Source organism: Pleuronectes platessa, chromosome 23 (assembly GCF_947347685.1).
Source record: "Pleuronectes platessa chromosome 23, fPlePla1.1, whole genome shotgun sequence".
Classification (NCBI taxonomy): Eukaryota; Metazoa; Chordata; class Actinopteri; order Pleuronectiformes; family Pleuronectidae; genus Pleuronectes; species Pleuronectes platessa.
Genome location: NC_070648.1, coordinates 3,999,611 through 4,025,506, shown reverse-complemented (window position 1 = coordinate 4,025,506; position 25,896 = coordinate 3,999,611). Strand labels below are relative to the sequence as shown.

Here is a 25,896-nt window from a genome sequence, read left to right as displayed (position 1 = left end):
CTCGCTCAGAGACACGGGCAGTGACTGAGACTTGAGCTCTTCACCGTGAAACAGCCAGTTAGTGACTCTGTGGAACAGTGGAAACACAGAGTTTCTCTGGTCACATCTGATCAGAGATCAGCGGCTTCATGATCAGAGCAGAGGCTGCCGGTGGTTTGTACCGAGCTGGAGTTTCTGTTTCCTCCTTCTCCTCTCGGCTCGCTCCTTGTGCTCAGTACAACACCAGACGTGACGCTCACAGTCAGGACTACTGACAGCTAAATCATCCCAATAAAAAATAACCTTAACTAACCCTCTGAACTTGAACTAGTTCATTTTAAGTGTGAACTGGCTCAACGCTGCAAACAGCTACTGGACACCAGTCAGCATTGAGAGGCAGAAGTAGTAGGGCTGGATCATTACACTCCTGTGACCAATCCTGCATGAGACTGCGGTTAGGCCCGCCTTTCTCATTAGCATAAGGACACTGCAAATGAAAAGGAAATGTATCAGGGAATAAATAAATGTGCAAATATATTTAAGACATTTATTTTGACATTTCTCTTGGTATTAACATATTTATTTATTTATTTCTGTATTTATTTATGTATTTCCATTTTTATTTATTCATTTATTTATTTATTTCTGTATTTATTTATACATTTATTTATTTATTTATTTTTACTTAAGTCATGTATGGTCCTCCATAGTCAGCACGTAAGAAGGGATACATAAGCACTTACGGGCCCGTGAAAACGCAGGAGCATGTTTCAGGCTTTACACTGTCCATTTAGTAAGGGATAAGGTAAGAAGAGAGATCGTCCCTGGGTGGGCTTGAACCACCAACCTTTCGGTTAACAGCCGAACGCGCTAACCAATTGCGCCACAGAGACAGATATGGACAATTACTTATTGCAGAGACAGCCTGTCACTGACCCTCTAAATGTCACCGGTAACATTTAGGCTTAAAACGTGGAGTAAATTACGCCAATTCTAGTCTAATCTGAATGTCGGGGTTTACAGACGATCGGCTGATACATGTATTTATTTATACTTAAGTCATGCATGGTCCTGCATACTGTTGTTCATCTACGTTTGTAGATTTTCCTTCATTTGTATTTGGTAAATATATAAATACACCAATTCTGGAAATATGCCTCCACCTAGTCTCTGTGGCGCAATTGGTTAGCGCGTTCGGCTGTTAACCGAAAGGTTGGTGGTTCAAGCCCACCCAGGGACGACATATTTTTTTCTTTTCTTCCTTGTGAAATATACTTTTAAAAACATTGCACACTATATCCTAACCTCATCCACGACAGAATTGTTTAATAATCTCAATTAATTTATATGAATTACTTTGCCAAAGCTTCAGAGATTGTGCGTTGAGAAGGGAGAAGAGCTGGTGTCCACATATGAAACACTTAACAGCCAATTGTTTATATAATCTCTCTGCTATGGAGGACCATACATGACTTAAGTAAAAATAAATAAATAAATAAATGTATAAATAAATACAGAAATAAATACATAAATAAAAAAGTAAATAAATAAATTAATACAGAAATAAATAAATAAATATGTTAATACCAAAAGAAATGTCAAAATAAATGTCTTAAATATATTTGCACATTTATTTATTCCCTGATACATTTCCTTTTCATTTGCAGTGTCCTTATGCTAATGAGAAAGGCGGGCCTAACCGCAGTCTCATGCAGGATTGGTCACAGGAGAGTAATGATCCAGCCCTACTACTTCTGCCTCTCAATGCTGACTGGTGTCCAGTAACTGTTTGCAGCGTTGAGCCAGTTCACACTTAAAATGAACTAGTTCAAGTTCAGAGGGTTAGTTAAGGTTATTTTTTATTGGGATGATTTAGCTGTCAGTAGTCCTGACTGTGAGCGTCATGTCTGGTGTTGTACTGAGCACAAGGAGCGAGCCGAGAGGAGAAGGAAACAGAAACTCCAGCTCGTTACAAACCACCTGCAGCCTCTGCTCTGATCATGAAGCAGCTGATCTCTGAGCAGATGTGACCAGAGAAACTCTGTGTTTTCACTGTTTCCACTGTTCTACAAAGTCACTAACTGGCTGTTTCACGGTGAAGAGCCCAAGTCTCAGTCACTGCCCGTGTCTCTGAGCGAGTGTGTGGAGCAGCGCAGGGGCTGTGTGTGTGTAGCTCAGTTGACCAATCCTGCTCGAGACTGAGGTTAGGCCCGCCTTTCTCATTAGCATAAGGACACTGAAATCGAAAAATAAAAGTTGGAATAAATGTGGAAATAAATAAATAAATGTGGAAATAAATGCAGAATTAAATAAATCAATGTCTTAAACTTATTTCCGCATTTATTTATTTATTTCCACTTTTATTCCAACTTTTATTTATTTCCACATTTATTTATTTCCACATTTCAGTGTCCTTATGCTAATGTATGGAGGACCATACATGACTTAAGTAAAAATAAATAAATGTATAAATAAATACAGAAATAAATAAATAAATAAATAAATAAAAAAGGAAATAAATTAATTAATACAGAAAAAAATAAATAAATATGTTAATACCAAAAGAAATGTCAAAATAAATGTCTTAAATATATTTGCACATTTATTTATTCCCTGACACATTTCCTTTTCATTTGCAGTGTCCTTGTGCTAATGAGAAAGGCGGGCCTAATCGCAGTCTCATGCAGGATTGGTCACAGGAGTGTAATGATCCAGCCCTACTACTTCTGCCTCTCAATGCTGACTGGTGTCCAGTAGCTGTTTGCAGCGTTGAGCCAGTTCACACTTAAAATGAACTAGTTCAAGTTCAGAGGGTTAGTTAAGGTTATTTTTTATTGGGATGATTTAGCTGTCGGTAGTCCTGACTGTGAGCGTCACGTGTTCTACTGAGCACAAGGAGCGAGCCGAGAGGAGAAGGAGAAAACAGAAACTCCAGCTCGGTACAAACCACCTGCAGCTTCTGCTCTGATCATGAAGCCGCTGATCTCTGAGCAGATGTGACCAGAGAAACTCTGTGTTTCCACTGTTCTACAAAGTCACTGACCGGCTGTTTCACGGTGAAAAGCTCAAGTCTCAGTCACTGCCCGTCTCTGAGCGAGTGTGTGGCGGAGCGCAGGGGCTGTGTGTGTGTAGCTCAGTTGACCAATCCTGCTCGAGACTGAGGTTAGGCCCGCCTTTCTCATTAGCATAAGGACACTGAAATCGAAAAATAAAAGTTGGAATAAATGTGGAAATAAATAAATAAATGTGGAAATAAATAAATAAATGTGGAAATAAATGCAGAATTAAATGAATCAATGTCTTAAACTTATTTCCACATTTATTAATTTATTTCCACGTTTATTCCAACTTTTATTTATTCCGTGATATATTTCCTTTTCATTTTCATTTACCTTATTCTAATGAGAAAGGCGGGCCTAACCTCAGTCTCGAGCAGGATTGGTCAACTGAGCTACACACACACAGCCCCTGCGCTCCACATACTCGCTCAGAGACGGGCAGTGACTGAGACTTGAGCTCTAAACCGTGAAACAGCCGGTCAGTGACTTTGTAGAACAGTGGAAACACAGAGCTTCTCTGGTCACATCTGATCAGAGATCAGCGGCTTCATGATCAGAGCAGAAGCTGCAGGTGGTTTGTACCGAGCTGGAGTTTCTGTTTCCTCCTCCTCCTCTCGGCTCGCTCCTTGTGCTCAGTAGAACACGTGACGCTCACAGTCAGGACTACTGACAGCTAAATCATCCCAATAAAAAATAACCTTAACTAACCCTCTGAACTTGAACTAGTTCATTTTAAGTGTGAACTGGCTCAACGCTGCAAACAGCTACTGGACACCAGTCAGCATTGAGAGGCAGTAGGGCTGGATCATTACACTCCTGTGACCAATCCTGCATGAGACTGCGGTTAGGCCCGCCTTTCTCATTAGCATAAGGACACTGCAAATGAAAAGGAAATGTATCAGGGAATAAATAAATGTGCAAATATATTTAAGACATTTATTTTGACATTTATTTTGGTATTAACATATTTATTTATTTTTTTCTGTATTAATTAATTTATTTCCTTTTTTATTTAATTATTTATTTATTTATTTCTGTATTTATTTATACATTTATTTATTTATTTATTTTTACTTAAGTCATGTATGGTCCTCCATACTAATGAGAAAGGCGGGCCTAACCTCAGTCTCGAGCAGGATTGGTCAACTGAGCTACACACACACAGCCCCTGCGCTCCGTCACACACTCGCTCAGAGACACGGGCAGTGACTGAGACTTGAGCTCTTCACCATGAAACAGCCAGTTAGTGACTCTGTGGAACAGTGGAAACACAGAGTTTCTCTGGTCACATCTGCTCAGAGATCAGCGGCTTCATAATCAGCGCAGAAGCTGCAGGTGGTTTGTACCGAGCTGGAGTTTCTGTTTCCTCCTTCTCCTCTCGGCTCGCTCCTTGTGCTCAGTACAACACGAGACGTGACGCTCACAGTCAGGACTACTGACAGCTAAATCATCCCAATAAAAAATAATAAAAAAAAAAAAAAACATATCGTCCCTGGGTGGGCTTGAACCACCAACCTTTCGGTTAACAGCCGAACGCGCTAACCAATTGCGCCACAGAGACAAGGACATCCCCTTTGTGTGAAAACAGAGGATTTATTTGTGTGGGGGGAGGGATACGAGCAGACACATGCTTTGTCTGTAGGGGGAGCTGAAGAGGGGGGGGGGGGCTACAACGGTTTCAAAATAGTAGTTGACTGACCCGTGGGAGGCGGCTGGCCACATGGAACAGACCCAGTGTTTCCCCCAGTAAATGTCTCAGTCAAGGTGGTAAGCAGGTGGCGGTGCTGTTGGCGCGGTGCGTAGTGGTGCTGTTGGCGCGGTGCGTAGCGGCGCGGCGAAAATTTTTGGGGGTATTTTGCTCAAAGATGCCAGTACGCATGAATGAAATAAACAACTGTTTATTTCAATATAAATAAACAACAGTAGGTACAAATGTTGTGGAAAACATGCAGACACTACAAAATAAAATTAAAGAACAGTGCAAATTAAATACAAATAATGGACAATACACTTAACTTTTGTATGCACATAAAAGGGCAAATTCAACTATTTACAGTTCCTTTCTGGATCTTCTTATTTGCGGCACAGCTGACAAGAGGCATCAGTGCATGCTATTCTGCGTGGCTGTGCAAAGAACAGTTCCAGTGCCCTGCTGAAATTAAACTTAGACACTGGTGGGCCATTGATGCTGATCTTCATGCAGGCTGTAAGACTCTTGCCCTGCAGCCTGTTTCGCAGGTCTGTCTTTATCTACACATAGAGTGAATGAAGTCAATGTTGTATTTAATATTTTAAATACAACATTTTAAAGGATGCTAGCTAGCTGTGCTGTCAGTCAGACTGTCACTGGATTACTATCGTATTGCTTATTTCTACAGCCAGGGAGTCAGATTGGTGAGTCAGAAACTTTTTGGGGGTTTATTTAATAATAAAGTTGGATGAATTGATACCGAGTGCAATCCATTCTGCATTTTATATTCAATTGAGCAGTTGTGTTTTCATTGTTACTGACGGACAAACCTAAGCTCTGCAATGTGGATAAATGGTTACATTCTGATGCTGGACAGGTCCATGGGGCATATGCTACTGGTACTATATCTATTAAGATAAAGTTTATGGAGTGGAGTTGCCATCAGTTATGCTGTAGTCCTACATAATGATGAATGCTGTCTTTTATTTTTAAGTTGAATAGAAGTAGTACCGGTAGTTTGAATCGGCGAAGGTTTGACTTGTTGCCTTACGTTTATTCTGCCCTCGGTGTGAGGGACGGGTCCGTTAAGTCGATGGATGCGATGTTTAATCATTTAGACCAAACTACAGTAGGCTACGGGCAAACCTGAAGTCACCGTCGTGACATTTCATATACGTCCCGTCTGTGTGTGTGAGTGAGTGAGTGAGTGAGAGAGAAAGAAAGAAAGAAAGGGAGGAACTTATTTGAAATCGGCCGTGCGTGCCTGTTTGTTGTTTATTGTTTTTGATTTAACAATATATAGGTTTAGAGAAATCTGGTTTTCAGAACTCAGTGCCTACCCACTCACTGACCTCACCGCACGTCACTGGCGGTAGATTGACAGGTGACTATGATAGACTATGCAACAATATATTCAACCACCAGATGGACCGCCCTCTCCAACGTGGAACGCCCTCTCCGTGCCTCTCCGAGGCTCCTCGGAGAGCTTTTCGTGCCGCTCTCATTTTTCGAACTACACGTCGAAATGACGGACAGCCCACGGATAGCACTTGGCTGTGATTGGTCCGCTAACGCCAGCATTTCGGAATGGAAACTTCCTGTTCCATTCCCTACATCACAATAAACCAAAATCACAACTACGACTCTATGATTAATGTGACAAGTGTGTTAAGCCAGCGGCGTTGTCCGGCTGACGGTGGCTGGTTAGAGCACTTACAGCATGTGTGTACGGTCACATGAGGTTATAACGAACTTTGATAACGGGGCTAGCGGGCTAGCCACCATGCTAACTGCGGTGGGAACAGCGCAAAAACCCGCTGACTTTAATCCCACGGCTCTCATGACACTGTTTCTCAAACACCGTCAGGTTAGAAGCAAACACTTGGTAGTAGCTAGTATCGGGTGTCCGTGCTGACTGTGTGTGGAAGCTGGGGGGAGCTAGCTGCCTCCGTGTAGCTTCAAGCTGTTGCAGCTGTTGAATTAGCAACGCAGTTTGGAAACAAGACCGGGGAACCGCTGCGCTAAGACACGATAACAAAAGCATTTTGACCCGCTGGGTGTCACTTTATTCAGCAAAAACTGTCGCGTCATCAACATCCTTTTTCTGTTACCATCGTTCACTGTGTGTGAGGAGCCGGGAGGACGTAAATAAACCAGCGTGGACTTCTTCTATATACCTCATGAGGTAGGCTTGTCTAAGCTCGACTTCCGTCTCGCCATCTACTGTTCTGGCGGTGAATTGTTTTCACAACAAAAAGGCTCGTAGAACTATAAATCAAAAAGGGTCCGTCCGATCCGTCCGTCCGTCATTCCGAAACGGACTCGGAGAAGCATACTGAGGCCTTAATGTTGTAAACAGTATTACCTGAGTATTATCAATGCCATTTTTTTTTTTTTTTTTTTCAACTTTTTTTTTTTTTTTTTTTCAATACATTGGTAGTCAAGGCGGGGCCCTAGTCTTGTTAAGGCGGCCGCCTTAACAAGATAGTGCTGGGGGAAACCCTGAGACCCCTCCCATTGGACTGGGGTCTGTTCCTCGAGGTCTGAGGAGTAGATATCTATGGAGGACCATACATGACTTAAGTAAAAATAAATAAATAAATGTATAAATAAATACATAAATAAATAAATAAATGAATAAATAAAAATGGAAATAAATAAATAAATACATAAATAAATAAATAAATATGTTAATACCAAGAGAAATGTCAAAATAAATGTCTTAAATATATTTGCACATTTATTTATTCCCTGATACATTTCCTTTTCATTTGCAGTGTCCTTATGCTAATGAGAAAGGCATTAGCATAAAAACAGTGAAAACAGTGAAAACACAGAGTTTCTCTGGTCACATCTGATCAGAGATCAGCGGCTTCATGATCAGAGCAGAGGCTGCAGGTGGTTTGTACCGAGCTGGAGTTTCTGTTTCCTCCTTCTCCTCTCGGCTCGCTCCTTGTGCTCAGTACAACACCAGACGTGACGCTCACAGTCAGGACTACTGACAGCTAAATCATCCCAATAAAAAATAACCTTAACTAACCCTCTGAACTTGAACTAGTTCATGTTAAGTGTGAACTGGCTCAACGCTGCAAACAGCTACTGGACACCAGTCAGCATTGAGAGGCAGACGTAGGGCTGGATCATTACACTCCTGTGACCAATCCTGCTCGAGACTGCGGTTAGGCCCGCCTTTCTCATTAGCATAAGGACACTGCAAATGAAAAGGAAATGTATCAGGGAATAAATAAATGTGCAAATATATTTAAGACATTTATTTTGACATTTCTTTTGGTATTAACATATTTATTTATTTATTTCTGTATTAATTAATTTATTTCCTTTTTTATTTATTTATTTATTTCTGTATTTATTTATACATTTATTTATTTATTTATTTTTACTTATGTCATGTATGGTCCTCCATAGATATCTATATGGAGTACAGCTTGAAGAAGAATAAGTCTCACTACTCCTTCATTTTCCTGCCTCAGCCCAGTGCCGCCCGTCCCCCCCAAGCGTCAGTCCCTGTGCCGACACGCTACCTTTTTATATTTCCAGTATGTGGCTCCTTGTTATCTGTCTACGATCCTGCTAAACAACAGACAGACAGACAAGCTAGCTCAAAATGATATACTATATTATTATATATTAATCATTTAGTTATGTTTTGAAAATATAAAGGAAATCCAAACACAAAAGAGAAAAGATTGTGCGCCCAACGTGGGGCTCGAACCCACGACCCTGAGATTAAGAGTCTCATGCTCTACCGACTGAGCTAGCCGGGCTGGAAAAAGCTAACTGCAAGTCCCTTTATAACAGCACTACAGAGTAGTTACACTATAAGGAACGTTGAGTATGTAAAAATACCATATTTACCATGTTGTGAATTAAAGGCAACAAGAGAGATTTAAGTTGTTTGAGCTCTTGTATAATTAGGCTGAGTTTTGGTTTAATTTAAGTTACAATAGACTGGATTTCCTTCCTGCAGCAGTGAAGCCAATTTCACACATGACCTGTGAGTAACAAGAACTAGCTATGGAGTATAACAGCCCGGAAAAGTTTACGTCAGCTAGCTTAGACACTTCCTGTGGACATTTGAGCTTGACAAACAGTTAAAGTGACAGTTTAGATGGAGGCACGTTGTGTGTTTTTTCTATTGTTGTGTTGTGTTTGAAAAATTGCGCACCAGTGACTTCGATTGAATTGCGTTAAGCTGCAACAAAGTCTCTACCTTATGACTCCACCCCTCCATCGGCATAGTGGTGAGTAGATGAAGTGAATTTTCATTTTTGGGTGAACTATCCCTTTAACTGTGTAGATCACATGACGTTGACTCATTAAAGAACCTTTAATGCAGTTTTAGGACAACAGCTGTGAAAACATGAGTCAAATAAGCGACAGTCTCCTGATACTAAAGTAAAAACACAGTGGTAACAGTATTAGAAAGTTTTACTTACTGTGTACTTTACTTTCATCTGCCCCAAACACCGAGGTCCTGCCTTAAAAGGAAAAAAACACAGGAGACATCGACAATTATTTAACGACACCAGAAAGCATCTAATTCAAATATCTCCATCTTGTTTATAAAGTATAAACAAAGAGAGTTTATCCGGACTTTAATTGATGCTAATGATGAGGGCCACGCACCATGCGCTAACCACAACTTAAGCTAGATAACTTTAGCTTCTCACTATTCCTCCATGTTCTGCCAATCAGTCTTCAACAAAACGCAATTAACACAAAACACACAAATAAAAGCGTCACAATGAAAGTCGGAGTTTTAATTTATATTAATTGGTGCGTCAGTTGTCACCATTTGACACGTGATCAGTTCCCGTTTGAAGCTAAAGCCGCTCGCTGCGTTAACATTCGCACATTTCAGCTCGTTTCACTCGACACGTGTGTGAGTCCAAAACAAAAGTCCTGAAGACACAAACCTGTGTCTCTTGTCCTCGAGACGAGTCCTCCACATCAGATCTGACATCAGTCTCATTCTCACCGAGGACACGCTCCTCGACGTCCAGCGGCTGAATCCTCGCTCCTCCGCCGGGTGGTGCTGCGTCCCGCTGCCTCCAGGTGCGCACGGATCTAAAACATGAGATAACACGCGTTTTAACCAGATGAAAACAAACCGTCTTTAAGTCGAGGGACACATTTAGTCTCCAGGAGACATTTGGAGGAAGTTTCATGTCCTAGAAGTGAGACACAAAGAGGATCTACTTTCTTCATCCTGAGTCCAGGAGCAGCAGCGGAGGGAGACCGTGGGCTGCTGGGTAAAACAACTTTATAAACCATTAGAGATCATCTCTGACGTTGTGCTATAATGTGTTACATTGTGTTTTATTGTTTTAAGTTATGTAACATTGATTTATATTATGCTACATTGATTTATATTATGTTATATTGTGTGTTATTGTGTTATCATCTGAACATCAAAAACACAACCACATAATAATAAGTAAGTAGTTGAGGGAGTGTCAAAGTGAGCTGTTACAAACACAGACACACAAACACACAGAGAGAGAGAGAGAGAGAGAGAGAGAGAGAGAGAGAGAGAGAGAGAGAGAGAGAGAGAGAGAGAGAGAGAGAGAGGGAGGATCAGTGTTGCTACTGCTGCTCTGAATGAACGAAGGTAAGTTTATGTAGCTTTATCGTTTGGTAACTTTTTAGGAACACAACCAAATACAGTCACAGAAGTATTAAGTGTATTTTCATTTTATTGTGTTTCCTACATGGAAATACTGTCACACTACACTTTGACTCCGCTGCAGTTATTTAAACATTTTGACAACTAGTTATTTGTCAGTTGTTTTCAATATCAGTAACAACTGTTGTCAAACAACAAACTAAATGTTCTTATTTTTGTTATTGTCTGGTGTCCAGATGTTTTCCCGTGAATCATTCAATAGGTTTTCTAAGAGATTTAAGAAGAAGAAGAAGAAGAACTACAACCCGCTCGACCCCACACTAGAGTTAGTCGACAAAAAGGACGACTTGGATCCATTTTGTAAGATTTATTCCCTTTCTCACAAGAGTGGCTAGTGTTGGAAGTTACGGATGCAGATGATAAAACTGTTGTTTTCCCTTTATTAGTAAGTTCAGTTGTCTGTCTATTTTTCTTCGAACATTGGATTGTAAGAATCTTATTTTTCTAATGACTTCCTCTCGTACACTTCAGCTTCAGAAGACGGTGATCTCCGAGCAGTGATGTCCTGTGGACATGCTGTCTCCCCTGAGTCTCTGACAGAGAGCTGTCGCAGTCAACTGGATCAGGTAACTGCCTTAAACGTTTGTTTGTTTCTAGGCTTTGTTTAAATCAACGTGCTTGAAAATGAAACGAGAAACACAGCCTGTGTCACTTGATCATGCTACCATCCGCAGCATGTGTTTTGTTCAGTGGTAGAAGACATACCCAGATCCTATCAATACCACAATGTAAAATGACCTGGTCCAGTTCAAGCTCATCAAAAGTGAAAGTAATGTCACTGGTGTATTAGTATGTGATTGATTATCGGCCGAACATCGGTAGCGGCCGATATTCGCCTCGTTTACTGATATCGGCTTATCGGTAATAAACTTGACTTTCACCGATATCATTGGCCGATGTTCATATTTGTGGTAAAACCGCTGGGCACGTGCTGCGGCTGGGGGAGCAGTCGCTCCGTCGCCCTCCTCTCCGCGCCGCCGGAGGCTCAGTGTGCGGCACCGGGAGGTCCTCATCCGGTGCCGCACCTCACCGCGTCACTGGTGCGGGGTCTTTCTTTCTCTTGGACCGCGGGGCGGTGTCCATCGCCGGCGCGGAAGCCGGGCCGTTGGAGGGGACCGGGTACGCGGTCAGCGGCGGCCACTCTGGACGCGTGTCGGGCCCTTCTCGCGGATCACCTCAGCTACGGCGACCGCCGGGGGAACCCTCCGGCTGGCGCCTAGCAGCTGACTGAGAACTGGTGCGGACCAGGGGAATCCGACTGTTTAATTAAAACAAGCATCGCGAAGGGCCACGGTGGGTGTTGACGCGATGTGATTTCTGCCCGACACTCAAAACAGGTCAAACTGAGGAGGGCTTGTTAAGTTATCTTGACTCACGCAGTGTAACTTGGTGTAAAAAGTATGAGCGTAGCGTCTGCTTAAGTACTTTATTCTCATGTGCATCGGCTCTATCCATCAGTCTCATGCACAGGTAACAAGGGAATTGACAACATACGTCATACACACAGAAGCCGTAACACATCTAATAAACGGGCAATACTGCTACCGTAAGTCAATGAGAAGAGCGTTCTCTATAATGATACTTTAACAGGGCTGTTTTAGACAGGGTAAAAAGGTGCTGTTTTAAATTATCCTTGTGGTATTTTGACCAAAATATGTTACAGACATTTCATTAAGATCCCAAGGAACCATTTCAACTTGCGGTAAAATGGGCCTAATATGTCTCTGTTAAATAAAGTTTAGTTAAATCAGAGATTGTTTCATAAATCTGATTCAATTTGTGCTCATTAAAAGAAGAGTGATGAAGGGCTGAATTTTTTTTAAATAGTGCTTTTTAAATAATGATTTAATTATTTTTGGCACAAAAGGGTGAATGAATAACAACAAAAAGAAAATAAACAAATATCGGTATCGGCTATCGGCCAGATTGTTATTTTAAATATCGGTATCGGCCAAGAATTTCCATATCCGTGCATCCCTAATTATAACTACACGCAGAGTGAGTCACATTTTATCGTTCTATGATCGCTTAGCATTTTAATGTAGGTACCTTTGCCCAGTGATTCCCATTAACGGTTAATACAGGTGGATGACTTAGCTCCACTCCTCCCACTATCCAGAAATGAAGCCAAATTACTTTTGAACTGGAACTCGGCCATCTTGTGCTGATGACGTCATATGGAGTCAATGCAGATGTTTCACTCTGTTTTTACAGCATCAAATAACTTATTAAATCCAAACTTACCGGAAAATGAGCATTTGGACAAACAATGTGATTATCTTAAATGACAAATGCTATTTTTGAGATATATTTATTTTTAGATGTACTGGAGGCGATGAAGACTCTTTGGCTGTACCTTTGGGGATCTGTCATGTCCATCTTCAGATAGTCTATGGGGCTTTCAAATGGTCTTTTTAATTGTTGTTTCAAGGGGATTTATAAGTTCAGATGTCAAGCACTGGGAGAGGGAACCAATCTTTGCAATAAGCAGTGGTCGTATAAAGAAGTTCGCCGACTGGCCGATCTGTCTGTGTCGGAGATGAGGCACTTTGAAGAGACCATGGCTCGTCTGGTGGCTGCAGACTTCTGTGACATTCAGGCTGTGAGTGCTCCAGGACTTTGGTTCTTTTTATGATTCAGATAATTAAAACACAATCAAGTGCACTCATTTCTATATATGATGGGATGTTTCACTGTTTTCCATTTCAGTGCCCACAGTGCAACACGTATGTGGAGAGAAAGGACCTCTCCAACCTGTGTGTCCAGTGCACCATATGCACTGCTGATCAGAAGATGACATATCTCTTCTGCTGGCAGTGTCTTAGGAAGTGGAACGGTCGGGCCCCTCGGTCGGACCGCTGCAACAACGACGGCTGTGCCAACCAGGACCTGCAGCTTCTGCAGACATGTCCCACCATCACTCTGCCTGATGTGGAGGGTGTCACCAGCTGCCCGTCAGTCAGGGCCTGCCCGACATGTGGCATGAAGGTGGAGCACAACCAACAACACTGCAAGAACATTCACTGCCCTCGATGCCAAGTTCCATTCTGCTTCCTCTGCCTGAAACTAAAGCTTGAATGTAGCAAGACCAGTTCACCGTACGAAATCTGTCTGGGTGGTTTGGCTCCCAGACAGACCTCAATCCCAGTGTGGGACAGGAAATAAAAACGATATAAAAGTGGCACTCTCTTAAAAGTTTCACTCATTAAGGTTCAGGTGACAGGGATCTGTTGTATGAAATAATCATGATGTGATGTGTTTCACCTAAAGTGTTTGATTTGTAGTTTTCTTTACCTTAGAATGGGCCTTTATATTTAAATAATTTATATTTTTACATCGGGAGTGGAAAATGTGATTATAAAAGCATTTAAGCAGCAGTTTGTACAATCATCTTTAAAACATTGCAGCCTCTTATTCCTTTGTGATATTTTACCACATCATAAGAGATAATGAGATCTACTAGTGTTAAGTGGTAAAATAAAAGCTTTAATTAAAATGAACTGTGTGTGTGTGTGAATTCATTTTTATTTATTTATAAACACGTCCCTTAAATAGCAGATCAGACAAAATAAAGTAACTACTCAAGTCTCAGTAACAGTGTTAATGGTCAGCAGTTTGTTAAAGGTCACTGTGATCGTCTGGAACAGAGCGAACCCTGTTCCTGCAGGAGCGACACTTCCTGTAAGACACAGCCAGAGCAGCCAGGAGACACAGAGCGGCCGTGAAGCCGAGCGCCGAGGCCACACTGAGCTCTGTGTGAGGCCTGAGGCTCGACCCGCCGCCGTCCTGGGCTGGGTTCATCATCCCTTCAGGGTCACTGAACAGAAACACAACAACGTTAAGTTAGCATGAGTTACATTATTGTAAGACGAGAGGAAGCCATATTTTTTAAATCATACTTGCCTTGTGTTGGAAGGAGGAAATCCACCAACATCATCTGAGGGAGGAGTGATATCCGGGTAAAGGCACAACCTCCTGTCGGGGCAGAACACTAAACCCTGGTATCCATTTATCTGAGGATTTAAAAAAGACGCAGGAGTTAATGTTTACAGCATCTCTTCACAAAGTCTTAGGATTTACAGCATAGTGTTGTTACATGTTGGGTGTCATTACCTGAATTGCGCCCCCTGGGGGACAGTCCACCCAGTCAGAGCCAGACACCTGGATTTGGTATCTGTTCGGTCCAGTACATCTGTGTCTGTAACAGCGGCCCTCCACTGAGCCGCTCGATTCAAGGAACTGCGTCTGCTCGTGGAAAAGAGAAAGAGGAAAATAATGTGAAACTAAGAGACAAGTTTTAAAAAGGCAGGTGACAAGGATTCACAAACACTCACACACACCTGTCTGGTCAGGTTGGAGGAGAAGCAACGGCTGCCGAGGCCCCAAATCTCCCCGCTCCAGTCGAGCTCAGGTGTCGGCCTGGTGTTCTCCTTTTTCCAGCATTCACTCTGCATGAAGACAAAGCATGAAAATTTAAATTAAAAAGACTCAGATTACAAATAAATACATAAAAATTCAGAAGTTACTGCTTTACAGGATCGGACAGATACAAGTCCAGAGCATAGATGTAAAGAATGCACATTAAAGTCAATGCAAGATGAGCTAAATAAATAAAAAACACCATAATCACACTTTAGAATAAAGCTAATTAACTAAAGATATAAATTACAAATGATAATTCCACATTAAAAGCTGTTGTGTTAAACAAAATATAACTCACTGAATTCTTTAGGGGTTTAAATACTCGACACCCCTCCAGGTATGGATCAGTCTGACACTCGCCCTTGTGGAGGTGAAGAAAATGACACCCAAGTCCACTGAGAGGGGAAACATAATGCAAAACATTATTGCTGGAAATATAATCAGCCAATTCAAATAAACACAATACCAGTGTTCCCCTTGAAGTTGTTTAGGAGAAAACAAAGTTTGAATGAACCTGCCGGTGCAGAAAAAGGATGAAGAGTTGTGATGGCAGGTTGACAGGGAACCAAACGAGGCTCCTTCACCTACAAAACACACAATTATACTAAATTTTATAGTTTATTGTCAATCAAACAGTTTTGAGACACAGAAATAAGCCCATTTTAATTATCCAGACATCAATTGTCCTGCAGATTACCCTCACCCCCCCTCCTCTTCTCTTACTGTCACCCCAGACCAGACTCTGTGCCCGGCTCAGCTCCACCCTGTACCAGCCTGTGTCCTGGAGAGCAGCTAGAGTGACCGGGTCGATCCGGACCGTGGCCGGGTCCTCCAGCTCCGCAGCCATGATGGACCCCCGCAGGACTCGGGCCTCCCAGTGAGAGGACGCTCTGCCTGGTGCATCCTGAAGGAAGGAGTCAGAGGTTTGAAACAGGCGGCGGGTCTGTCCCTTGATTATGAATGGAACCTGAGCAGCTCCAGTACCAGGTTCTCCAGCGGGCCTCCCAGCTCCGGGTCAGGGGACATCAGGTGCGTCTGCAGGGCCGAGAGGACGGAAGAGGTGTAGATCCTCATCTGACCTGATCCATCAGAGTGAACCACTTTCCCCCGAGGTGAACATCCAGAGCCCAGTGCTGCACAAAGAAAAACACAAACACATTTCTGATCAATGAAACGGATCCTGAATGAGTGTTTTATTTATTTTAGATAGTGACATAAAAAAAACATCTAAAAACAGTTGAAAAACCTGGAGCTGAGGATGAACAGTCTTTCCAGGTGTGGTAGAGATCTCTAGAGAAGCCCAGAGCGTGGAACAGCTCGTGAATCACAGTCTGGAAAAAACACACTCGTTAGGATCCTTCCATCTCATCCTGCTGGAGAAAAACATTTTTATACACATGTTTCAGAGTTATCAATATGATAAATCCTACCTGTACTGTAGCTTGGTGGTTGTAGGCAGCTTCTGAGAGTCTGTCCCTGCAGATGACCACCACCCCGGCCACAGGTCGCCCCTGGGTGTCCGTCTGGCAGTGGGCAGCGTATGCCAACACACTGGGCTGAAGAAGAGACATAAACATTTAGAAGCAGTAAATAAAAATACTTGATTTTTTAAAGATATTCTTTATTTCTCTTCCATTGTAAATAACTGAGTGATAATGATCATATTTGCTGTCGTAGGAACTGATATTTGGTGAAATGTCTCCAGTGACAGACAGAACTATATTTTATGCATCATATTTTTTTGAAAACAGCATCTCCAGAGACACTTAAACTTACTAAACATTCAAAGAAAGAGTCACACATGTGGTTTGAGGGCAAAAAGACAAAAGCATTGAAGTTGTCTGTGAGTCTTCACCTCTGCCCGACACTTGTCAGTGGACTGTGTGTGGAGGTAGAGCAGGAAGTCGGTGTCGGGGAGTCCGGCACCTTCAGGTCTGAGCACAGTCCTGAGCGGTGAGTCAGGCTCCGGGTAAATATCACATCCAGACAGGTGCTGATCTGGGATCTGTGTAGGATACAGTGCTTATTTGATGCTTGGCATGAAGGTGTCCCTCACTAACAAGGAACAGAGACCTAACAGGTACTTGCTGTTTCTGTCTTCTCTGGTTAAACAAAGGAAAAGATTTAAATTATTCAGACTTACTGTCACGTCCAGACACGTCTCGTTCCTGTAGTTGTTGTTGGCTCGACCACACCTGAAGAAAAACATCTGTAAAGTTTAAATCAGGTTTCATGACAACCCTCCTCCTTTTATAGTTATTTGATTATTTGATTATTGATTATTATGTAGTTCTATTGGGTAAATAAGGAAGTGGGGCTTTACAGGGAATACGTGTGAGGCTGAGGCTTTTCTGTGTAGAGGCTGCATGAGGTCTCCCCGTCATTAATGTCATAACTACACAAACACACACAAACAGACACACACCTGTTGTAGTTGCTTGTTCTTGAATTGCTCCAGATGAACTTGCAATATTTGTTGACGTCTCTGCTGAGCAGCAAAGGACCAACAACCCTGTTCACTGTGAAAGATCATTAGTTGATTTATAATACCCTGTGTGTGTGTGTCTTTGTGTGTTGTTTTCTTACCTGACAGTAAAGACGACACCACCCTCACAGCCTCCTCCACTGCTTCCTCCAGTCTCCCCTTCTCTGCGTCTGATAGGTGGTCGCTCTCTCTCGGAATCCAGGTGTGGATCCTGATTGGCTGTGGCGAGGCAGGAGCAGAAGGGGTCATCTCTCCCAGGCTGCTCCTCTGGTGCCGTGGCCCAGTCAGGGGTGCGGGTGTGGGCTCATCGGGGGGGCTGTGGGGGTTGATCCGTGCAGCTCTGACCACTCGGACCTGAGCCTGAACCTCATCAAAGATGCACTTCTGCAGAGCTCCAGGCGGCTCAGCCACCAGCATGACCACCAACGTCCCCACCCAGAGCCTCAGGGCTGGCAGGGAGGTCATAATGGGATATGGCTGGGACCTATTTAAAGGTGACAGTGAGGACAACGTTTCACAGTTTGTCTCCAGACGTCTCATGAGCAGCAGCAGCACACAGGGTGTTTACTCCAGGCTGTAGTGGATCCCATCAATCCAATTTATTAATTTATCATGACACCAGCAGCCTATAGAGAAAAGAGCCATCTATATAAATCTGAAATAACAAGGTGCCACAAACACAGTCAACTTTTATAATTCATTCATATCATACTGAGATGTGTCAGTCGTTTTTCATTATTTAAAAGCATAAATATGAAATACATAACTGAAATGGAATAGTAAATAAGATAAAATCTGATACTGTATTTTAATTTCGCTATTTTGGGCTAAACATACTGTAAAGTAGTCATTTTGGTCAGTTAATTTCAACACCAGACTTATATTCCCAGACAGAAAAATAAAGTGGGTACTTCGACTCATGACCCCAGTGTTTTTTCCGCAAAATATAATATAAGCATCTGACTAAATCAATGGCTATAATGAGCACATTTTAGTCTGGAAGGATAAAACACGTGAGAAGAAACTGGGCCTGCTGTTAAATGTTGAGGCAATTTAGCTTCTACAATCCCTTTTCTACAAAATCAATGAATTTAAAAGCAGCCCTCGTGATTACCTTGTAGCCGAACTTAATGTCGCTCTCTCCACTCGTTCACTTCTAATCCTGAGTCCTGATCTCAACTTCTGTCTCCTTCCCAGGACAAAACTCTGAGGAGCTCATCCAGGAGTCTGAGTCTGAGTGAGGACGTTTGAATACAATACACAAAGCAACAACTCTCTCACCTGTTGTCTCCTCTGTGTCGGCCGCCCCTCTTCACTGACCAACAAACAAACACAACACGCCGAAACTAAAAGTGCAAATCGTTTAATCTCAGCCACATTTTTACTTATATATACAGTGAAGTTGACCCTAATAAAATCATAAAATCACTTTCGCTCTTATTTTATCTAAATTTTAAACTTCCGGCTACTCTACGTCGACACCAATACATTCATCAAAGCAACAGAAAAAAAAATTAAACTTAAGAGGAAAGGAAAAATCAGAAGCAACTTGCTGAAATTAAAAAACACTGTAAAATGTACAACAATACAAATGGCACACCACAATTCTGCTGTGTCAAAATGTGACAGGATGCGACCCATTCCCCTCAGGGGCTGAAGATTCAAGTTGAGGTTGACTTTGTGATTGCGGGGGGCCCTGCTCATCACGAGGGGGCCCCTCCTCTTCCTGTGCACACGACACACATACACATACCCAGACACACTAAAATCAGGCACCAAAGAGATTGTCTTTAGACATATTTGCTTTTTTGTATATTACATACATTCGCTTAGAAAGTGTACACGTGTGTGTGTGTGTGTGTGTGTGTGTGTGTGAGTGTCGCCATGATTGTGCACAAAAACTACGGGGTCCCGAAAAGTTATTGCCGGCTTGCAGAGTAGTCATGCATTGTTTTTAATCATGAAGTCACTGACTGTGTCGATGGGTGCTGTGGTGTGAGGGAAACGTGCCTCTTTGTGTTTTTGTGTGTCACCGGGAATCGTCTCAATCACCTCGAGCCATCTACAGGAAACTCCTCAAAAAGGCACTTAAATAGGGGAAATCTTTTCTTTTTCTATTATAACATCGGATATAACATGAGACTGGATGCGAGTGGCAGAAGTATGTGGGGATGGACCACATCTACAAACATACTCCACTGTCTACGCGAGACATTAATTCATTCACACAGCTGCAACCATACAAAACACAACAATTTTTCCATCATAAAAACTCTCATCATTCAGTGTGACAGTCGCCCGCCTCAGTTTGTGGATAGGGAAGATTCTTCTGTGCAAAAAGTTTACCTTCAATGTGCAGCCCGGCGTAAAATTAAGTGGACACCCGATCTCGACTCACGCTCACTCCCCGACACACATCAGCCATGCTCTTCGTCTAAAACTTATACACTTTAAAAAAAAAAAAACTCAAAGCAATTTGAAAAAGGCACCAGACTTGCACAGTGAGGCTGCGTCTCGCTGGGGGCCACCTCCTGTGCTTCAGTTCAAACGAATGTGGAAAGACTCAGTTATTAGTGCGTAAAAAGGAGACAGAGAAGGGGCGTGAGTCCCCGGGCGAGGGAGGAAGCCGTTCAGGTGAGCATGGGCACGTCATCCTCTGAGGTGGTGTCCTCGGAGAGAGGGATGAGCAGCACCTCGTCATCTGAGGAGGAGAAGGAGGAGAAGGAGGGGGAGGCGGAGAGGGGCATGGAGTTGGTGGAGGAGGACGAGGGCGACGCCCGGAAGAGGGAGATACTCAGGCCCAGGGTGTGGAAGATGGAGGCAAGAGAGGGGCTGCTCGGGGGCACGGTGACGGGGGGAGTGAACGAGAGGGACGGGGGCGGGGCTGGGGGAGCGTACGGAGGGGGAGGGGGGGAGGCGACGGGCGGCGGGGGCAGCGACAGCAGAAGAGGCGGCACGTCGTCGTCGTCCTGATGCTGCTGCAGCTCGGCCTGAGCCAACAAGCCGAGTTTCTGAGGCACCGGCTGGTTCAGCGCCTCCACGGCCAGAGAGGCGCTGGTGGGAGTGGAGAGCGCCGGCTCCTGGCCAGAGGGGGCGGCGTCTGCCTGCTGCTGGCCGGAGCCGGACGTCTGGGTCGGCCTGGAGGGAGGTCTGGGGATCAGACCCCAGCGCCTCATGCGGCGGACGGCCCGGCGGACGAAGCGGGGCCTGCGTCTGCGGTGAGGGGAGTTGGCCGCGTCCTGACGGAGGAGCTGGAGGATTCCCCTCAGAGAAAGAGACGAGGTCTGACAAAGAGGGAAAGGAACAGGATTAGAAAATGTGTCCAAATTTCTTCAAGTTGTATTAAAACAATCCCAAAACACTGATCCAAGTTTAAAGAGCGAGTTTGAATCTGGGGCTGACCCATCAGACATCACCTGCTTTGTTAATCCCTCGTCTAAATCCCCCCGACTGTCGTCATTGGCTAATTATAAAGCACCTTAATGTGAGCTCGTGTAGCAACAGCACATTCGCTCTATCTTAACACTCCATTAATCTCCATCAGGAGGCTGTGGCCTGAAGGAAGTCAGCTGCTGGAGTGGAGCACATGACTTAAAGACTGATGACACAGGAGCTGCTGCAGATGAGAGGGGACCTAGTGTCGCTGGACGGCTGAAGAATGTGCAACTCAGCAACGAGGCCTCTTCCCCCATGAATGAGTCGGTTATCACTCCTCTTCATCCGGTCGGGTTCTCACACCGACTCCTTTCTTTCAAACTTCAGAGCATTAAATGAATCTGTTATGGTCCTCTGAAGCTCGGGGGTTTGATTTCCAGTGTTGTCACGTTACGGTCAGGTGCTTTAAATTTCACTGCCAAACAAATAAGCCTGTGTGAGAATAGAAAACTGGACTCTGAAGTCTGCGTTGCAACATAAGACTGATGTCGGTTATTAAAGCTTTTAGGATGACCCTCCTGTTCTTAGGAATGTTCTCAGAAGGTTACAAACAACCCATAATGCAACAGACACTGTGGTAGCCTGTGATACAAAGGTCAACGCATCCTGTAAACAGCTACATGCTCTTGTGAAGCTCTTCTCTCTCACCTCATTGGGGTTCTCCGTGGGGAAGTCCTCCACCGGCGGGATGATGCCCTGGGCGATCAGCTGACCGTAGGACGGAGGAGCCTGCTGCTGGATCAGTTCTGCTTCCTGGCGGCTGATTGGAGCAAACAGGCTGTGGGAAAAAACACACATTAGGACAAATTCACACTCACACACTACGCTGGTTTCTGATGTGAGGGTTTTCCAGAGATTCATCAACAGTATAAACTTCTTTATCGTATATTCATCTACTGTACTATAGCTTATTTTGAAAGTAAATTAGCCTGAACAACTGCTACACTCTCTAAACCACACATGGTTTGTTTTTAAGCGCTGTACACAGTTGAGAAGTGTAATTTTCAGAAGAGTACACAACATGAGCGGCTCTGGCTGAGACAACAACCTGGTAGTTTGTGTGTGTCTTTCTACACTGCATGTTGTCTGTGTTGTGGGAGGTTCTAAAGCGTTTTAGAGGAGCTGTCTGGTCGTTTTTTGGCAGCTACCGAATCCAGAAGTTATGAAAACAAAGTCTGCACCTCTTGTGAGTCACTATCTCAGAGAGAGTCAGAGCTACATCAAATATGGAACTGAGCAGAAGCTGCAAGATGAGCCGTATTAAAAGCGATAAATGCACAGAAACAATGAAGTTACCTGTACTCCCGGGTCCTGAGCGAGTACAGTTTACAGGTGCAGCCCATGGCGATCACAAGCAGGAGCCCGCACACCAGGCTGCCGACCGTGGCCGCGGTGATGACCTTGCGCGGCAGGATGACGGTGCAGTTGAGCTCGTCCGTGCCGTCCTTGCAGTCGACCTGGCCGTCACAGCGCCAGCTCTCGAACACACACCTGCACACGGGACAATGGGCCACTTGTGTGTTAGAGTGTGCAGGGAGAACACGAGTGAGAGATTCAGCTCCGTCCTGTTCAAAAGGGTTTGACTACGAGGGCAACACAATCATACAAAATACACAAAACCAAATTGATGTTCAATACTTCAGGCAAATGCAGTCAAGCTCTCACATGATTGTGTATCTTCACACTCCCTCTGACTCACACACTAGACACACCTCACTTCGATAAAAAAGTTAGTGGTCAAAGTCATGAATAAACTTTGACCACTAACTTTTAGTTATTGTATCAGAGTGATTAGAATTTACCATTAAACTTCAATAGCTCACCGGTGACTTAAAAATCTGGTGAAAGAAGCAGTTTTGATATGATTTTTTGACAATCTCCAGATTAACTAATGTATGGACCAGGATGTGAAGCTAATGGATTAACAAACATTTCCAAGATAAAGACTGAACTTTAATCTTTATCACGTGCTTCACGAAAGAGAACTGAAACTCAAATACACCCCGTCCTCTCCACAGCGAAGACAGAACTGAATTTCAGTCTGAAAGTCTCCAGAGGAACAGACACACACTGACCTGTCACTGTCACAGTGGAAGGTCCCCGGCTGGCACACGGTGCAGTCCCTCTCGTCGCTGCCGTCAGCACAGTACAGCTGGTAGTTGCACCTCTCCGTGGCCGGGTAACACACTGGCCGGCCAGCAAAGTGGCTGGAGGCCACCATCCTCTGTCCCACCACTCCACACGCAAACTGGTTGGGACTGCAGCCTCGGCATCCCTCCTCGTCCTGCCCCGTCTCGGAGCAGTCCCATCTCCCATCACAGCGTTGCTCCTGGGTGAAGCAGCCACCTGACGCCCCCCCACACCGACCCTCCCATGGGGGGCAGTAGCTCCCGACGTGGAACGTGGCGTTAAACCCGCTCCCCTCTGAGCCAGAGAGCGTCTCATACACCAACGACAGGACGCCAGTGTGGGACTCGGCTTGGACTGTTTTGTAATTGGAGGCGCTGGTGATCTGACAACATGCAGGGAAGGAACATTGTGTTACAGTGAGGAAGGATTTATTTAAGATTTCTTTAGAGACGAATAGCAGAAAAATGTCTGAATCAAACAAACTCACAAGTTTAATAACATCTCCTTCGCCTTGCGCTCTGTTGTAGATGGTGAGTCTGTCCCTGGACCCCAGGAGAAGCTGCTGCAGATCCAATCTGAGGGGCCGGGAATCCTGAGGGTCCAGAGTCCAGACACAGAGCAGAGCAGTACCCCGATTGGCCGGGGGGGAGAATGTCCCATAAAAGGTCTGTAGGAGCCCTCCACAGGGCCACAAAATGGGACTTGGTGTCACAGCGAGCTCCTTATGGGTCGGAGGCTGACCTCGATCCACCTGGGCCTCCTCCTCCGCCCACAGATCAGAGTCAGCGTATCTGTCCTCTGACCTTTCTGAGCTCTGACTCTTATCCATGAGAAGTTTCTCAAAATCCCTGTCATGGTTTCTCTCGGTATTCATTTCCTTTTTAGTTCCTACTTCCTGTGTGCTGCCCTGCTTTGAGGGGGCTGGAGTTCCCTCGTCTCCATCGCAGCCCTGTTCGTCTGAACTGAGACCCGGACCTTCACCGAGACACTCCACCTGGCCGTTACAGCGCCAGGAGAGGGGAAGGCAACGGCCCCCGAGGCATTCAAAAGATGTCAGAGGACATTCACCAGTGTCTGAATGTGTAGAGAGAGAAGAGGATTACACAGATTATGACCGTTTGATAAGAATAAGTAGAAGTTGCAGCAGAAAATGTACAGACATAAGTTCCATTGAAAAGGTACAAGAGGTGAAACATGTCACCATACCTCTGGCATAGTTCAAGAGAAACGATGACACAGGGAACAAATGTGGGAGGAAGTGGTGCATCACTGTAATATTTCCCCCAGGGAACTCAATTGGCTGCGGCAGCTTGGATCCACAAAGGACCACCGGCTCACCGCCAGCGGAGGATTTTATAGACACTGACTCCTTTCTACATCGTGCTGAAAACTGGGAAAAGCTAAAAAAAAAATAAGAAATTGAAATGAGAGAAAAGGGGGATTAGCTATGGAAGGTAAATCAGGAAACATATAACCCAACTTAAAGCTGAAGATGGGAATTACAATAAAGGGAGTACAGTGGGGCCTATGGCAGAAAATGATGTCAACTCTTGAGCCATCTCAGCATCTGTACCTGAGAACGATGGGTTCTCCTTCCCGACCGTTGATGATCCAGCAGTCATAGATGGAGCCGAAGCGATACGACCAGCTGTGGTACGCAGAACTCATGATCTGTCCCACTTTGTCGTCAAACACTTGAAGGGAACGCCCACATCGAGCTGAGGGACGAAGAAGAAATGATCCAACCTCCGTTTCAATACATCACTTCTGCTTCTCTAAACACTGATTACGCAAATAAATGTTTAGTCAAGAAGCAAAGGAAGTAATGCTAAATAAAATCTGAGATACAATTGAACAGACCAATAGGAGAAAAGTGAAATAAAACAGGGAACTGTCTCTAAAAGTCTGATCTCCTCTATGCATTGGCTACAAGAACGTATGAAACAAGAATGTGACATTGGAGAATCCTCTCATGACAGCCACAGACTTGACATGAGATAAAGTGCTGAGTCAACGTCTCCTTACCGGAGCAGAGGGCAGGATCGAATCGACTGCAGGCTGCAGAACGAAAAACACAACGAGTCAGACCAGTTTTAAAATCAAGTGTGACACAGATCATAACAGCGATATACCATGAAAAGTGCAAACATAACAAATATCTGATAGAAAGTTAAAGCCGGCGGCTAAGACAGAAACATACAGATGTTGTGTGTGTGAACTCACTCACCTGCTATGGTGAAAACCAGGAGGGCTCGGACTTTATAAGTCTCTGTCATTGTGATAACGCTTCTCCTCTTAAAAGGTTGGAAATCATATATATAAAAAAAAATAAATAAGAGAAGACTTTAAAAAGGGTAAAAAAAATAAAAGGTCAGAGAAGCGCCATCTCGCCGGGGGGTTGGGTGGGGGGGTTGGTGGTTCAGGAAGACTTTACCTGCGAAGAGGAAGAGGAGGAGATGATTGAAAGGTGTGTTTGACGTGGTTGTCTGTTGAAACCGAAACTGTTAAACTTTCACCATGATAACTTTTTATAACTATGTCACTGCCATAAAGAAATGAGTCAGCACACACGTACGTTAGAGCAGTTGGATAACACCAGCTTTCTAAATCTGCTTTTAATTTGATAGTCAACATTTTGACTTTTAACAATTAACCGATCAATACAACACTTATCGTCAAGTTTAAATAATATAAAAGGCTCATTCTAGGGTAAAGAGAACAACAATTCTGAAAGTTTATTATTTTATATTCAATGTCTGCCAATAGATCCCTTTCACCTAAATCTTATACTGGACCCTTATGAGACGAATCGTGAATATGAGCTATACAAATACAATCTGATTAATTGATTAAAAGCTAATTAAGCCGCGAAAATGATTTCAAAATACATTACCTTCAATACAATCTCGTTATATAAAAGGGGGACAGATATATTAATAGCTTGTTCTGATCTCTAACACAATGGACACAGGAACACACGAACACACAC

General features: G+C 43.8%; 3 protein-coding genes and 4 non-coding genes across 7 annotated transcripts; 2 read left to right on the top strand and 5 right to left on the bottom strand.

Annotated features, from left to right (window-relative positions):
* Nucleotides 1–798: 798 nt before the first annotated feature.
* On the bottom strand, nt 799–872 carry trnan-guu (transfer RNA asparagine (anticodon GUU)). Its single transcript has one exon. It is a non-coding gene; the product is annotated as a tRNA-Asn (tRNA).
* A 273-nt stretch (nt 873–1,145) lies between these two features.
* On the top strand, nt 1,146–1,219 carry trnan-guu (transfer RNA asparagine (anticodon GUU)). Its single transcript has one exon. It is a non-coding gene; the product is annotated as a tRNA-Asn (tRNA).
* A 3,306-nt stretch (nt 1,220–4,525) lies between these two features.
* On the bottom strand, nt 4,526–4,599 carry trnan-guu (transfer RNA asparagine (anticodon GUU)). Its single transcript has one exon. It is a non-coding gene; the product is annotated as a tRNA-Asn (tRNA).
* A 3,841-nt stretch (nt 4,600–8,440) lies between these two features.
* Nucleotides 8,441–8,513, bottom strand: trnak-cuu (transfer RNA lysine (anticodon CUU)). Its single transcript has one exon. It is a non-coding gene; the product is annotated as a tRNA-Lys (tRNA).
* Nucleotides 8,514–10,293: 1,780 nt separating this feature from the next.
* Nucleotides 10,294–13,935, top strand: si:ch211-212k18.15 (uncharacterized protein LOC563681 homolog). Its single transcript, XM_053416366.1, has 5 exons — nt 10,294–10,360; nt 10,612–10,735; nt 10,907–11,001; nt 12,867–13,037; nt 13,145–13,935. Exons 2-5 carry the CDS (start codon nt 10,612–10,614, stop codon nt 13,598–13,600), a joined length of 846 nt encoding a protein of 281 aa, XP_053272341.1. The 5' UTR covers nt 10,294–10,360; the 3' UTR covers nt 13,601–13,935.
* A 118-nt stretch (nt 13,936–14,053) lies between these two features.
* LOC128430589 (ciliated left-right organizer metallopeptidase) lies at nt 14,054–17,807 on the bottom strand. The gene is made up of 14 exons (XM_053416692.1): nt 17,444–17,807; nt 17,283–17,376; nt 17,001–17,052; nt 16,713–16,862; nt 16,288–16,413; nt 16,104–16,188; nt 15,842–15,990; nt 15,581–15,761; nt 15,372–15,441; nt 15,156–15,252; nt 14,776–14,883; nt 14,549–14,680; nt 14,339–14,448; nt 14,054–14,252 (listed from the first exon to the last, which is right to left on the bottom strand). Exons 1-14 carry the CDS (start codon nt 17,805–17,807, stop codon nt 14,054–14,056), a joined length of 1,917 nt encoding a protein of 638 aa, XP_053272667.1.
* An 882-nt stretch (nt 17,808–18,689) lies between these two features.
* On the bottom strand, nt 18,690–25,308 carry lrp10 (low density lipoprotein receptor-related protein 10). The gene is made up of 9 exons (XM_053416400.1): nt 25,135–25,308; nt 24,933–24,965; nt 24,481–24,625; nt 24,114–24,307; nt 23,395–23,981; nt 22,853–23,289; nt 22,074–22,268; nt 21,426–21,555; nt 18,690–20,626 (listed from the first exon to the last, which is right to left on the bottom strand). The coding sequence occupies exons 1-9, from the start codon at nt 25,181–25,183 to the stop codon at nt 19,973–19,975; spliced, it is 2,424 nt and encodes an 807-aa protein (XP_053272375.1). The 5' UTR covers nt 25,184–25,308; the 3' UTR covers nt 18,690–19,972.
* Between the last annotated feature and the right edge of the window lie 588 nt (nt 25,309–25,896).